A 14,323-nucleotide genomic window follows, 5' to 3' on the forward strand; every position below is an offset into this window, starting at 1 on the left:
TCTATTCACCAACTGCAACATGTCACTATATTGGATATATTTATGTTGTGTATATTAAAAAATTTGGTACAGCTGTGAAGTGTATGTATTTTAAGCCCCTAACTCTGCAACCATAGAAAATGTATTGCTCTATGACACAACCAAAAGACCTGCATTAATAGCGATTTGCATTTTATCCGGTTTATAGAGTGAATTAGGGAATTTTTTTTTTATAAATAATACTGCTTTTCTAACTTTTGATGGTAGCTGCTTGCTTGAATATAAAACACGGACTACACCTTTTTAGTTTCGGTTGATCCTCATTGGTATATAGAACAGACCTTGCTCTCTTTGATTGTAACACCGAAATTATTAAATAATGAAAAAGGAATGCCTTTTTAATGCACTCCTAAACCAGTCATGCATCACCAGCCAAAATAAAATCAATGATTAGTCCTGATAGAAGCACTTCATTACTAGCAATCAAACAATCATTTATTGTAATGTACAAATTTCAGCCAATTAAATAATCTTTTAATCTTTGACTTGTGTTTTAAGCAAATTCAACATTTGACACGCACCCTTTATGTCATTATTTTTCTAGTCTAATATCCCATACAGTCTCGCAAATGAAAAATTTGCATGTTAATGCTTTTTGTAAGAACTGTATTCTTTACTACATCATTCATTAGTACATCTTATTCCTGTTTCTTTCCATTGGTCCTCGGTTAGCTGGATGGTAGTTGCTTTATTATATCCGTGGAATACATACGGCATATTTTTATATTATGCAAGTTTACGTAGTCCTACAGTGTAAATTTATATTCTGCTTAAAAAACATGCTTGCTCTTGCCATGTTCCCTCTCTTTAAGCTGTGGTCAATAGAACAAGATTAAAATAAGTGGCCTCCGTGTCGGTAATTATCTTGGATTTATTAATCAGAGCGTAGCCATAGTGATGGCAATCAATAGTACCGTGGATTCCTCACAAGTATATTGTCTTAGATCAGTTTTTGCATGAAACTCCACCTTTCTGCACCACCTGCCTTGTATAAAAAGGCTTGTTTTTATTACACTTGTTGGAATACAAGATTAAAGGGACAGTCTAATGTCCCAGACACGTCCTCTAAAAGAAGTGCTCTGTGAGTACTTTTATATGCATTCTTCCAAAATAAAATAAAAAAAAAAAAAAAGACCAAAAAGTTGCAGCCCTCCTCATCCATGGTCCAACGTTTATTGGCTTTTTGAAGCAGCCTAATCAGAGGCAAGCATTCCCATTCAGATTGACCGCCACCTGCAGCGGTTGTCCAGCTAGCACTGAAACTGACTGGAGGCGATATATAATTGGCATTTAGGGGAAGAAATACTGCAGGGTCCTCCATTCGTTTGCAAAACAGACACCATAAAAATTTAATGGGGCCACACGGCTATCATATAAGTTAAAATGCATGTGATGGATGGAGTGTCCCTTTAACTGCCATTAGTCTTTAAAAAATTCTAGTTTTTGTTAAAGTATCTATCATAATATTATATGAACTGAATGTAGGATTATGATTTTTATAGGAATAGCTTGTACAGTTTGTTTTTAGGCATTTTAATGTGGAAACACCCTGCAGTGATCATTTTTTCCCCTCATTAATTAGTGCAAAACATTCCTATTAGGTAATTTTTGGAAGAAAACTGTTTGGCATACTAATAATAATGGTATTGAATTGGCGTATCCCAAAAGAACTATTAATATTATGCAAAGACTGACTCTCTCACGCATAAAAGGACAATATTTCCTTGATAAAATAAAAATCATTTTTCGAAATATTTAAATTCACAGGTTTAGATTATTTATATATACATACATACATACATATATACATACATATACACTCACACACACACTACCATTCAACAGTTTGGGGTCACTTAGACATTTACCTGTGTTTGTAAGAAAACCAAATTCATCTATTATGATAACATCAAATGGATCAGAAATACTAGACATAATTTTTAATAGAAGATCTTCATAGGTGTATAGAGACCCTTTATCTGTAACCATCACCAACACGTTGTGTTCGCTAATCCAAGTTTAAAGGCTAATTGATCATTAGACAACCCTTTTCCATTTATATTGGCACAGCTAGAAGTTTCATTGTGTTCCATAAAAACAGCTAAGTGACCTCACTGGGTAATCTCACTGGAAGAAAAAAAATGCAAAAGAAAGAAACGATTATTGGAACATTGTGGTAAATATTATCCCCGGGCTCAATTAGACAGGTGTCTGTGTCTAATTAAACCCCAATATTATCTTCCTTTTATAGATTATTATTTGTTTTATATAGTATATTCCGCAGTGCTGTACAAAGGGATTGACACAATTAACTTCTGCAGTAACATAACTAAACCTTCTCAAACTATTGTTCGCATTAGTAGAAAATGGTAGGTAGGTATTTAAAGGAAACAGGTGTTTTATATGTTTTGCATCTGTGTGATGTCGTAGCCAATAATTAAATGAGCTACGTCTCACATTTACAATGAAGTACATCTTCTGCACACCACTTCAGAAAGAGAAATCCATAGCTGTGTCAAGCTCTAATGATACCATTGTCTCATTAGCAGTCATTATTTTGTGTCTGACTCTATATACAGTATAACTTCTTGGATTACACTTTATCTGTATGCATTACAGCACTGTCTGCTGAATACATGATGGATTGATGCACTTACTTTGTAATGTTGGAAATGCTACTTTGCATATCTATCCTACTTGGTAAGTACTTTAAAGGGACACCCCAGCCACTATATGCCCTTTAATCTATACAATAGACAATTGTCACTTTTTATTTTTAAAAGGAAGAGGCATGGAGTGATTCATCAGAATCTTCTATGCATTTTGCCCACACTTTTGCAGAAGTTATGTGTGTGAAAGCATTCTTTGTTGGTAAAGCTATAATGGGACTTTACACTGTCTCATCAATGTGAAAAAAATTACCCGCACTCACTATTGGAGGAATGGGGGAGAGGGTGTCCCCATGAGGCTTGCCATGGGGACATGAGGCTTGCCATGGCTCTGTTCTTTTGGGGAAGTACTGCAGGAGGCAAGAATTAATGCAAACAGATCTGCGGAGAAAGAAGTTTAGAAACACCTCTCTTTATCGACCAATCCGTCTGCATTATACTGGCCTTTTGTAGTACTTATCCAGCAGGATGGAGCATTGGTGCTCAGCCTCTCCCCCAATGAGGAATGGGGCAGTGGTTCCAATATGTTGAGCAAGTACTACACCAGGTCAGAATAATGCAAATCATTTCTGCACCTCTCTTTCTCCGTGAATCTGTCTGCATTAGTCTGGCTGCTTAGAGTACTTCTGCAAAAAGGCAGAGCCGCAGTGTTCCCCACGTGGCCAGCCTATGCCCCATTCCTCCAATCATGGGAGAGGGTGTCACGCGGGCTCTGCCGTTATGCGGAAGCGCTCCAGGAGTCCTGGACAGATATCAGGGAGAAATGGACCAAGAAAGAAGACGGAAGAAAGAATACAGAAGAAGCGAAGAACAAGAAAAGACAAGAAGCAAATTGAAAAAGCCCTCTGAGTTTCCTCCAAACTGAAAATGTAGGAAATAGTTTGTTAATGGACTGATAACAAAGAATTTGTTCGAATAGTTTTTGATCCATTTGCACAAGTCTAGCAGAGGATGTTGCAGAGTATCTTGTATTAACCGTTTCAGAATTGTAAACATCCATTTTTTTAGTTTTTTTTTTTTTTAGTCTTTTATTTAGTTCTTTTTAAAATATGTGATAGGTTGATCCCAGCTCACACAGGTTATTGTAAAAGTATGATTTCTGTAGAACAAGTGCAATGAGGTACTCGCTTATTGTACATCAAAAAAAAAAAAAAAAAAGAGAAATGCATGGTCGATAATTCTTACATTTATTGTAATAGCCAGCCTTGTTTACTCAACTGATGCTTTATCTGCTTTACCACGCTGGCCTCTGTCCACACAATATGCTGTCTTCTGTATCTATACACCTTACAAACTCACTTCCAGAATTAAAAAACACCTTTTTTTTCCAATGGATTATGTCAAATAATTTAATTGCTGTCCCTTAGTGTAGGTATATATATATTTTTTTCACATTGTTTCCTGTTTTCCAAATTTAGGAGGACAGTGGTGTGCCCAATCATTGATGTCATAAGCGATGACACCTTTGAATATATGGCGGGTTCTGATATGACTTACGGTGGGTTCAATTGGAAATTAAACTTCCGATGGTATCCAGTTCCACAGCGTGAAATGGATCGTAGGAGAGGCGACAGAACGCTCCCTGTGAGGTAATTCTTTTATATTAAGGTAGTTCATAATAATAACAATAATAATAAATTGCACTAATTTAACAAAAAACTAAACAAAAAACAGCTAAAACATATATTGATTCCCTTCTTCTAGGACTCCTACTATGGCAGGAGGTCTCTTCTCAATAGACAGAGATTATTTTCAGGAAATTGGAACATATGATGCAGGAATGGATATATGGGGAGGAGAAAATTTAGAAATATCATTCCGTGTAAGTAACAACTACCATTTTGTTCCATGATATGGCTTTTTTTTGGGCAATATTTCCTAATCGTCCAGCCCTACTTTGTGAGGGTTGCGTGCATGTTTCAGCGCTTCTGCATTGCATACAGTTGCATTTGAGAGTGTAAATCATTTTTGACAAGGTTATAATCCAGAAATAAAAATAAGTTTATCTGATGCTCCTGCATACCTTCTTCTGCTAGAAGATACAGATCAGGCAGTGTCTCCTTGCAGCTTCTGCTTAGACCGCGAGTTCTTGCAGCAATGGGGCCATTAACCTGTCTGCGAGTTTATTTCTTATAACACTTGTGTCACATAGAAACACAGCCTAATACAAACACTTGACAGATGAAGACACATGAATAGCTGGCAATTAAAAATTAATGTATATCCTTAAAACGTGGCTATAGTGAACGTATATATTACAGAGCAGTAACTGACGATAATGTTTGTGTTTTGTTCAGATATGGCAATGTGGTGGTACGCTAGAAATTGTGACGTGTTCTCATGTCGGACATGTATTTAGAAAGGCAACACCATACACCTTTCCTGGTGGTACAGGGCAAATCATAAACAAGAATAACCGAAGACTTGCAGAAGTATGGATGGATGAATTTAAGAACTTCTTTTATATTATTTCACCCGGTAAGCAAGATCTCCTTTTACAACTTTGTATTCTGTGCTCTATTACAGACAAATTACAACTATAGTCAAATCACGTCGAATCATTTCTTAATATGTTCAGTTTAGGATGACAGATGGTCTATTTGTACAAGATGGATACTGCCATGCTTTTAATTAAATTCCTTTTCTCTACATTTTGTCATTTTACAGTTATGGGTAAGTACACGGTGGCATCAGGAAATCTACAGCTATTAAAGCACTTTTACTATATCTCGAGGTCGGCAAAATACCCATTAAATATGAATTTTAAAAAGTGTGAAGTTCTTGAGAATTTATCAAAATGACATTACAATTTGATTTGTGAGTTTTAAATAACAGAGATTGTAAATACAAGCGTGATGAAGTCTGGTCTTGTGGAACTTAACTCTTCTTGAGGAAATATGAAGTAAAAAAAAAACCTCATAAACCTGCCCAAAGGTTTGTCCTTCTAACGTCTAGACTAGCATCTCTAAAAATTAGTGAAATCGCATAGAACTATACGCGGCTGCTGTTGCCATAAACAATCACATTCACCTTCGCTCTCCTGGAGCGTTGAAATGCTGTTTGGCAGTATAGCAAGCGTTAGCTGGAAGGCACGGGTTGCCATGGAAACCAGGCCTCCGCCTGATACACTGACTTCAGCTGCCCCAATGAAAAAAAACTATCGGTGCACAGAGAAGAATATACTCCGGGGAGACTATTATCTCATTAGAACAAACTATGATGAACCATGTGCCTTAGATTTGAAGTGGAAAAATCTTTGTAGTTCTGTTTTCCATAAACCTGTTAAGATATTGTGATTTACATTTCTTGTATAGGTAATTGGGGTATGCAGTTAAAAAATAAAAATAAAGCATATTAACTTAAATTACATTATTTCCATATACTGTTCATATGATTTAAAACCATACTATTAATTAGAACAACTTGTAAACTTATAATTTTGCTTCAGCAAAATATTTGGGTTAAAGTCAAGGAGTTATTAATTACCTTTGCAAAATGTAGGGAAAATAATTATTCTGCCGGAGACATACACACCATACACTCTACAAGCAATGCATTTCAGATCCGTGTAAATCTTTTTATTTGATCTCATAAAGAACGTTTTGGTGTATTATTCTTCAGACCAGCTTTGTAATGTATGCATGCTGGCAAACATGAAAGCAATGCCCACTGACAGATTCATTTAGACAGTGTTTTAGTTTACATTGTTCTCAGCCAGTGATAAATCCTGAGAATTATCTCAAGCTGTTTCGGCATATTTAATATGAACCTTAAGAAAAGCCCGCAATTGAAGCTTCCCTTTTGCCAAATGGCAATGGAGTAGCAGATGCACCCTTTCTTCAGATGTTAAAAGTGTGGGGTAATGAAACAGCTGAATTGAATCTGAGCACCACCCGCGACAAATAATCCTCAAAAAATGACATCAATTTTTATGTATATATTTTGAGCCTTATTGGTTCAGGCCATGATAGCACCAACACAGCTATATATATTTTTTATATAGATATATATATATATATCATTTGTTCTCACAAAGGATGCATCATAGTAACATAGTAACATAGTTCATAAGGTTGAAAAAAGACCAAAGTCCATCAAGTTCAACCTATATACATATTGTGTCCCTACCGTGTTGATCCAGAGGAAGGCAAAAAACCCTTATGAAGCAGATGCCAATTGCCCCATACCAGGGGGAAAATTCCTTCCCGACTCCAAATATGGCAATCAGAATAAATCCCTGGATCAACGTTCTGTCCCTATTAATCTACTATCCATAACTTGTAATATTATTGCTTTCAAGAAACACGTCCAGGCTCCTTTTAAACTCTTTTATTGAGTTTACCATTACCACTTCCTCTGGCAGAGAGTTCCATAGTCTCACCGCTCTTACTGTAAAGAACCCCCGTCTGTGCTGGTGTAGAAACCTTCTTTCCTCCAGCCGTAGAGGATGTCCCCTTGTTATAGATACCGTCCTGGGTATAAATAGGTCCTGGGAGTGATCTCTGTACTGCCCCCTTATATATTTATACATAGTTATTAAGTCCCCCCTAAGCCGTCTTTTTTCCAAACTAAATAACCCTAATTCTGATAATCTTTCTGGGTACTGCAGTCCTTCCATTCCCCTTATTACTCTGGTTGCCCGTCTTTGAACCCTCTCCAGCTCCACTATATCTTTCTTGTACACTGGTGCCCAGTACTGTACACAGTATTCCATGTGTGGTCTGACTAGTGACTTGTACAATGGTAGAATTATTTCCTTGTCGTGGGCATCCATGCCCCTTTTGATGCACCCCATGATTTTATTTGCCTTAGCAGCAGCTGCCCGACACTGGTCGCTACAGGTAAATTTACTGTTAACCAAGACTCCTAAGTCCTTTTCCATGTCAGTCGTCCCCAGTGTTTTCCCATTTAATACATATTCCCAGCCTGGATTTTTCTTCCCCATGTGCATAACCTTACATTTATCTGTGTTGAACCTCATCTGCCACATCCCAGCCCAAGCCTCCAACCTATGCAGATCCATTTGTAATCGTGCAGTGTCCTCTATTGTGTTAACCACGCTACAGAGCTTAGTATCGTCTGCAAAGATTGATACTTTACTATACAATCCCTCTACAAGGTCATTAATAAATATATTAAAAAGAATAGGACCCAAAACTGACCCCTGTGGTACCCCACTAGTAACAGTCACCCACTCAGAGTATGTACCATTAATAACCACCCTCTGTTTCCTATCACTGAGCCAGTTACTTACCCACATACACACATTCTCCCCCAGCCCAAGCATTCTCATTTTATGTACCAGCCTTTTATGTGGCACCGTATCAAATGCTTTGGAAAAATCAAGATATACGACATCCAGCGATTCTCCCCGATCCAGTCTAGAACTCACCTCCTCATAAAAGCTGATCAGGTTAGTTTGACAGGACCGATCCCTTGTAAACCCATGCTGATATGGAGTCATACATTTATTTTCATTGAGATACTCCAAAATAGCATCTCTTAGGAAACCCTCAAACAGTTTACATACAACAGAAGTTAAACTAACAGGCCTATAATTCCCCGGGTCACTTTTTGTCCCCTTTTTGAATATTGGCACAACATTTGCAATGCGCCAGTCCTGGGGAACAGACCCGGTCACTATAGAGTCCTTGAATATTAGAAATAGGGGTCTGTCTATTACATTACTTAACTCCCTTAGAACGCGGGGGTGAATGCCATCTGGACCTGGTGATTTGTCTATTTTGATTTTTTTTAGGCGGCACTGTACTTCTTCCTGGGTTAGACAGGCGACATGTACTGGGGCATTTATCTCATCCTGCTGTATATTACCTGGTATTTCATTTTCCTCTGTGAATACAGCAGAGAAGAATATATTTAATAGATTCGCTTTTTCCTGATCCCCGTCTATAACGTCTCCCTCATTACTTTTTAAGGGGCCGACGCTTTCATTTTTAACCTTTTTACTATTTATATAGTTAAAGAACATTTTGGGGTTTGTTTTACTCTCTTTGGCAATGAGTCTTTCTGTCGCCACTTTTGCTGCTTTTATCTGATTTTTACATATTTTATTTTTTTCCCGATAGCTTCTTAGTGCTTCCTCACTGCCTTCCTGTTTTAGTAGCTTAAATGCCTTTTTTTTGCCATTTATTGCCACCTTTACATTTTTATTTATCCACATTGGTTTTCTCTTGCTCCTGACACTTTTATTCCCATACGGTATGTACTTTTCACAGTGAGAATTTAAGATATTTTGAAAAATCTCCCATTTAGTATCTGTGCTTTTGTTTTTGAGGACATTTTCCCAATTTACAGTGTTAAGGGCTTCTCTTAGTTGATCAAACTTTGCCTTCCTAAAGTTCATAGTTCTTGTGGCTCCTCTAAGAGTTCCCTTATTGAACGACAAGTTATAATGTATTATATTGTGATCACTATTTCCTAGGTGCCCTCTGACCTGCACATTAGTTACTCTGTCAGGTCTGTTGGTTAATATTAAGTCCAGTAGAGCGCCCCCTCTGGTTGGGTCCTGTACCATTTGGGACAGATAATTATCTTTACTTATAGTCAGAAAGCGGTTTCCTTTATGAGATTCACAGGTCTCGGTTTCCCAGTTTATGTCGGGATAGTTAAAGTCCCCCATAATAACCACCTCATTGTGATTTGCTGCCTTGTTTATTTGCTTTAATAATTGATCTTCTGCTGCCTCAATTATATTTGGTGGCTTATAGCAAACCCCGATCAGTATTTTATTATTTTTCTTACCGTATATTTCTACCCATAATGACTCCACATCATCATTTCCCTCACATATATTCTCCCGCAGTGTGGCCTTTAGGCTGGACTTTACATAAAGGCAAACTCCTCCCCCTTTTCGTTTTTTTCGATCCTTCCTGAATAGACTATAACCCTGTATGTTAACCGCCCAGTCATAGCTATCATCCAACCATGTCTCTGTTATACCCACTATGTCATAATTTTCTGCAGACATTATTAACTCCAGTTCGCCAGTTTTATTGGTCAGGCTTCTGGCATTAGTAAGCATACAATTTAGAGGTGTATGGTTTTTTCTCCTATCAAGCCTATCCCTATTAACTATTCTAACCCCTCCCTCCGCTCCACCCCCAGGTACATTTATATGCCCCAGCTCTCTATCTATACTATCTTCCCCTTCTATATTGTAGTTTCCCTCCCCCCCTTTCCCTAGTTTAAACACTCCTCCACCCTTCTGGCCATCTTCTCCCCGAGTACAGCTGCACCCTCCCCATTGAGGTGCAGCCCGTCCCTACCGTAGAGCCTGTATCCGACAGAGAAGTCGGCCCAGTTCTCCATGAACCCAAACCCCTCCTTCCTACACCAGCTTCTGAGCCACTTGTTTAGCTCCCTAATCTCCCGCTGCCTCTCTGGTGTGGCACGTGGTACAGGTAATATTTCAGAAAATACTACCTTGGAGGTCCTTGCCTTGAGCTTGCTACCTAAGTCCCTGAAATCATTTTTAAGGACACTCCGCCTACCTCTTACTTTGTCATTGGTGCCAATGTGCACCATGACAGCTGGGTCTTCTCCAGCCCCTCCCAGTAATCTGTCAACCCGATCCGCGATGTGCCGAACTCGAGCGCCAGGCAGACAACACACTGTTCGGCGATCCCGGTCTTTGTGACAGATTGCCCTGTCTGTCCCCCTAATAATAGAGTCCCCTACTACCAGCACCTGTCTGGCCTGCCCTGTGCTCGTCCTTCCCTCCTTACTGGAGCAGACACCGCTCTGGAGGTCAGAGGCAGTGACTTGCTGCAGTATTGCTAACTCTGAACTAACATCCCCCTCATCTGCCAACCGGGCAAACTTGTTGGGGTGTGCTAGATCAGGACTAGCCTCCCTGGCGCTTTTCCCCCTACCCCGCCTTCTAACTGTAACCCAGCTAGCTGCCTGACTGTCCTGTACCTCCATCCCGCTATCCTCCCCCACCTCTACCCGCGAGAGAGCTTGCTCAGTGAGCAGCAGACTCCTCTCCAAGTTATCAATAGATCTCAGTGTTGCCAGTTGCTCCTCTAGACTCAAGATTTGTGCTTCCAAATGAGCAACTTGCACACATCTCGCACAGCAATATGCACCCTCGAAGCGCTGATCAAGGATTGCATACATTGAGCAAGATGTACACCTGACCGCATTGTCAAACATGGAGGACATCTTGGCAATGGGGATAGCTCAAATAACTGGCAAAAACAGACAGTAAGGTGCAAAATATATATAAATATATATGGAATAACAAGGATGTATACTTTCCCCTCCTTTTTGCTTTTTAACTCCTTCTTTGCTTGTAACTCCTCACTTAGAGATGTCACTTAGGAGATTCGCCCCAGCTCAGGATTCTCTTGTGTGTCCAAGTTAAATGCAACTGCAAAAAGCCAAGCAGAACTCCCAGAGAAGGTTACTTAATTAGCAACACACCTGAAATAGCCCTTAACCCCTTTTTTTTGTTTTTCTTTTTTCAACAAAACTTTACACTGAACACTCCACAAACAAACACAGTGCTCCCCTTGCAATAGTAATGAATATACTCTCCTTCTTTGCTTGTAACTCCTCACTTAGAGATGTCACTTAGGAGATTCGCCCCAGCTCAGGATTCGCTTGTGTGTCCAAGTTAAATGCAACTGCAAAAAGCCAAGCAGAACTCCCAGAGAAGCATCCACAAAACATTTGTTTCTATTTAATAAGAAGTAAAGTTAGACCTCAGTTTGACTGGCTAGACTTGGCTAAGGTCACATACCCTCTCATGCTAAAACACTTGAAAAACAACTTGTACAGTATGTTCACTAGCAAGAGCTGTCCCTGGGAATATGTTAAATGTTGCACGTTACTAGCAAGGCAATGCAGGTTTTAAGAAAACTTGTCCTCACCTGCAACCCACACAATTTATTTAAAAAAAAGAAAATAAAAAAGCTCTTATCGACTCGTATGGTCAAGGGCATGGAAGCTGAGTGTTTTTTTGCGAGTGCAAAATACTAGTTAGCCATAGTGGGTTTTTTGTCCAACTTGTTGGGGTTTTCAGCTGCAAACACACATTTTTAGCCAACACATCTGAACATCTGCATACCGAGGGGCTTTTGAAGTTCAGGTGAAATGGCAAATGTACGTAGGGGTGCGAATTCCCACCATGCATTTCCAAGAAGGCTAAATGACAACTTGAAGGCAGGACACATCTCTTATATGGGTTAGATGTGCATTTGATCAAGTGTTAAATATGACATTGGAAAAAGATCCAAATTAGTAGGATTACAGGTTCTTGATAATACAGGTAGCTAGATTGCTTTGTAGTCATTTTTTCCTCTTTTAACGCTTGTGTAATCTAAACGCAACAAAAAATCTAATCTGCCCCTCTGTGATTTCAGAATTTGTTTGCTTGCTGTATTTCTAAAGTTGTGTAGTAGGTAAATGACGGGAATCTTTGGCCCTTTCATTAGGTACTGTACAAAGAACTACACTTGTGGGAACCAAAGTGTGCAGGGGCATAAATGCGAAAGGTTACCAAGCCTAGTAGTTATCATAAGTGTATTGAAAAGAGTAATTTAAAAATCTGTTGACTGGGGTGCAAAGAAATGCAATTTTACCTGTATTACATTGTAAAGAACCAGAAAAGATACATGCTTCGTATGCAGGTTTATAATGTTGTTTCTCTAACAATAGTGAGGCTACAAGTATGTGTCAAGAGGAATTTAAATCCTCACCACTGAGAAAATGAATGAGTTGGTGAAAGTTACCAAGAGATGATGTCTGGTTTCCCAGCCAAATCAATCTGCATGTAAATTTAAGTGGCTAGTACGTCTTCATAAATGTGCATCTGTGTCTATTTGCAAGGAAATTGGCATTAACTCATCTTGCCTACAAAACTGTCATTTTGTTCATAAATTGCATTGTCGCGTTTTCCTTCGAGGTAGATATAAAATGCAATTTATTAATGCAAACAAGAATTAAGGTCTCATAGACATTATACATGGTGAACCTAGTAAGATACAAGGTTCAACATCAAACTTATTTCAATATTTCACAAAGATAACCCAAGAAAGCACGAGTTAATTTAAATGACAATTTCATGCATAGAAGGAAAAAGTTATACAACAATACTAAAGTGAAGTAGGCTAAAAAGTCTCAAAGCAGTACATGGTCCCACGATCTAAAGAAATCCAAGAACAGATGAGAATTCAAATTCACGTCTATCAGTCTTGAAAGGGTCACAAAGCCATTTCTAACGCTCTGAGACTCCAGTGAACCACAGTGAGATACTTTATCTACAAACATAGAAACTTGAAACAGTGGTGAACCTTCCTGGTTGGTCCACCAAATTCCCGCAACAGCGCATAGATGACTCATCCAGGTGGTCGAAAAAGAACCCAGACTAAGATGTACAAGAACTTCAGACCTTACTTACAGAGAGCCTGCAAAAATGGGCTCCATGGGACAGTTGCAAGGGGAAACCCACCAATGACCAAAAAAGAATACACAGGCTAGTCTCGTAGTTGCCAATATAGTTTTGTTGCCAGTTTGTTATGGAACCATGAATTCCGTTCTCTACCGGAATATCCTGAAGGCACAAGCACATCTCTGAATTGCTCAAAAGGAACAAAATAAAGGTTTTGGAGTGGCCTAGTTAAGATCCTTATTGAATCTGATTGAGATGCTGTGGCATGACCCTGGGGGGCAGTTCACACTCAAAACCCCTCCAATGTGGCTGAATTAAAATAATGAGCCTAAAATGACTCATTGACAGTTATTACAAACGTTTGATATGCAGTTGTGACACAACCAGTTACTAGGTTTACTTTTTCACATGGGTGATATAGGATTTGATTAACTTTTTATCAATGGATGAAACGATCACTTAAAAGCTTCATTTTGTGTTTACTTACATTGTGTTTGTCTTATATGACAATTAGTTGGGTCCTCTGAAACATTTAACCATGACAAAAAATGTAGAAATCGTGAAAGGCATGCCCCATTTTCACAGCACTGTTAATACACCTTTGCCTCAATTTCTATTATGACCATTTCTGGGTTACTGTCTAGAACTTTCTTTTCATATCCAGTAATACTTATGAAAGTCCTTTAGAAAAAAAAATATTTTTCTCCTTCAGCTTATATAACACAGTACTAGTTACAAATTAGTTTGCATTGTCAAATACCTGGTTTTATCACATTTTGTTACAATATAGCCTTTATCTGTAGACCTGGAGGCTGTCATTGTTCTCATGCATAGTAAGATGAGCAGTAAAGGGACCTCTTGCCATAACTGATTTCTTTAAAAATGGTCTATTAAACTTGTACATTAGAGCCACAGACTCTATGCTATATGTGACATTTTGTACCGTGATAAAGGCTGGAGGGTTGAAATGCATTGAGGGTCGCAAAAACTATATGCTTTGCTTTAAAGTGTGTATTATGGAATAAGAGGCAGTGATGGGTTCATTGTTTTTTTCACCTCCATTTGAGTATTCTAGGACTGCTCTGCTGTTAACAAAGGTTATATGTTCTGTGATAATGATTGCGGTTACCTTTGTGTGTTCCGCAGTAAATAACATTGTCAAATATGTTACTTTAGTTATATGAATTGTAAACATAGACGT

The 14,323-nt window shown here is 38.6% G+C and overlaps 1 protein-coding gene across 1 annotated transcript in view; it reads left to right on the top strand.

Annotated features, from left to right (window-relative positions):
- Positions 1-14,323, top strand: part of GALNT1 (polypeptide N-acetylgalactosaminyltransferase 1) — an 88,965-nt gene that overhangs the window by 55,101 nt on the left and 19,541 nt on the right. Inside the window, exons 6-8 of the mRNA XM_053468269.1 lie at positions 4,127-4,297; positions 4,413-4,530; positions 5,006-5,186. Of these exons, the coding sequence (XP_053324244.1) occupies positions 4,127-4,297; positions 4,413-4,530; positions 5,006-5,186 (470 nt within the window). The remainder of the gene's footprint in view (positions 1-4,126; positions 4,298-4,412; positions 4,531-5,005; positions 5,187-14,323) is intronic.

The sequence above is a fragment of the Spea bombifrons genome, chromosome 5, assembly GCF_027358695.1.
Source record: "Spea bombifrons isolate aSpeBom1 chromosome 5, aSpeBom1.2.pri, whole genome shotgun sequence".
Taxonomy (NCBI): Eukaryota; Metazoa; Chordata; class Amphibia; order Anura; family Pelobatidae; genus Spea; species Spea bombifrons.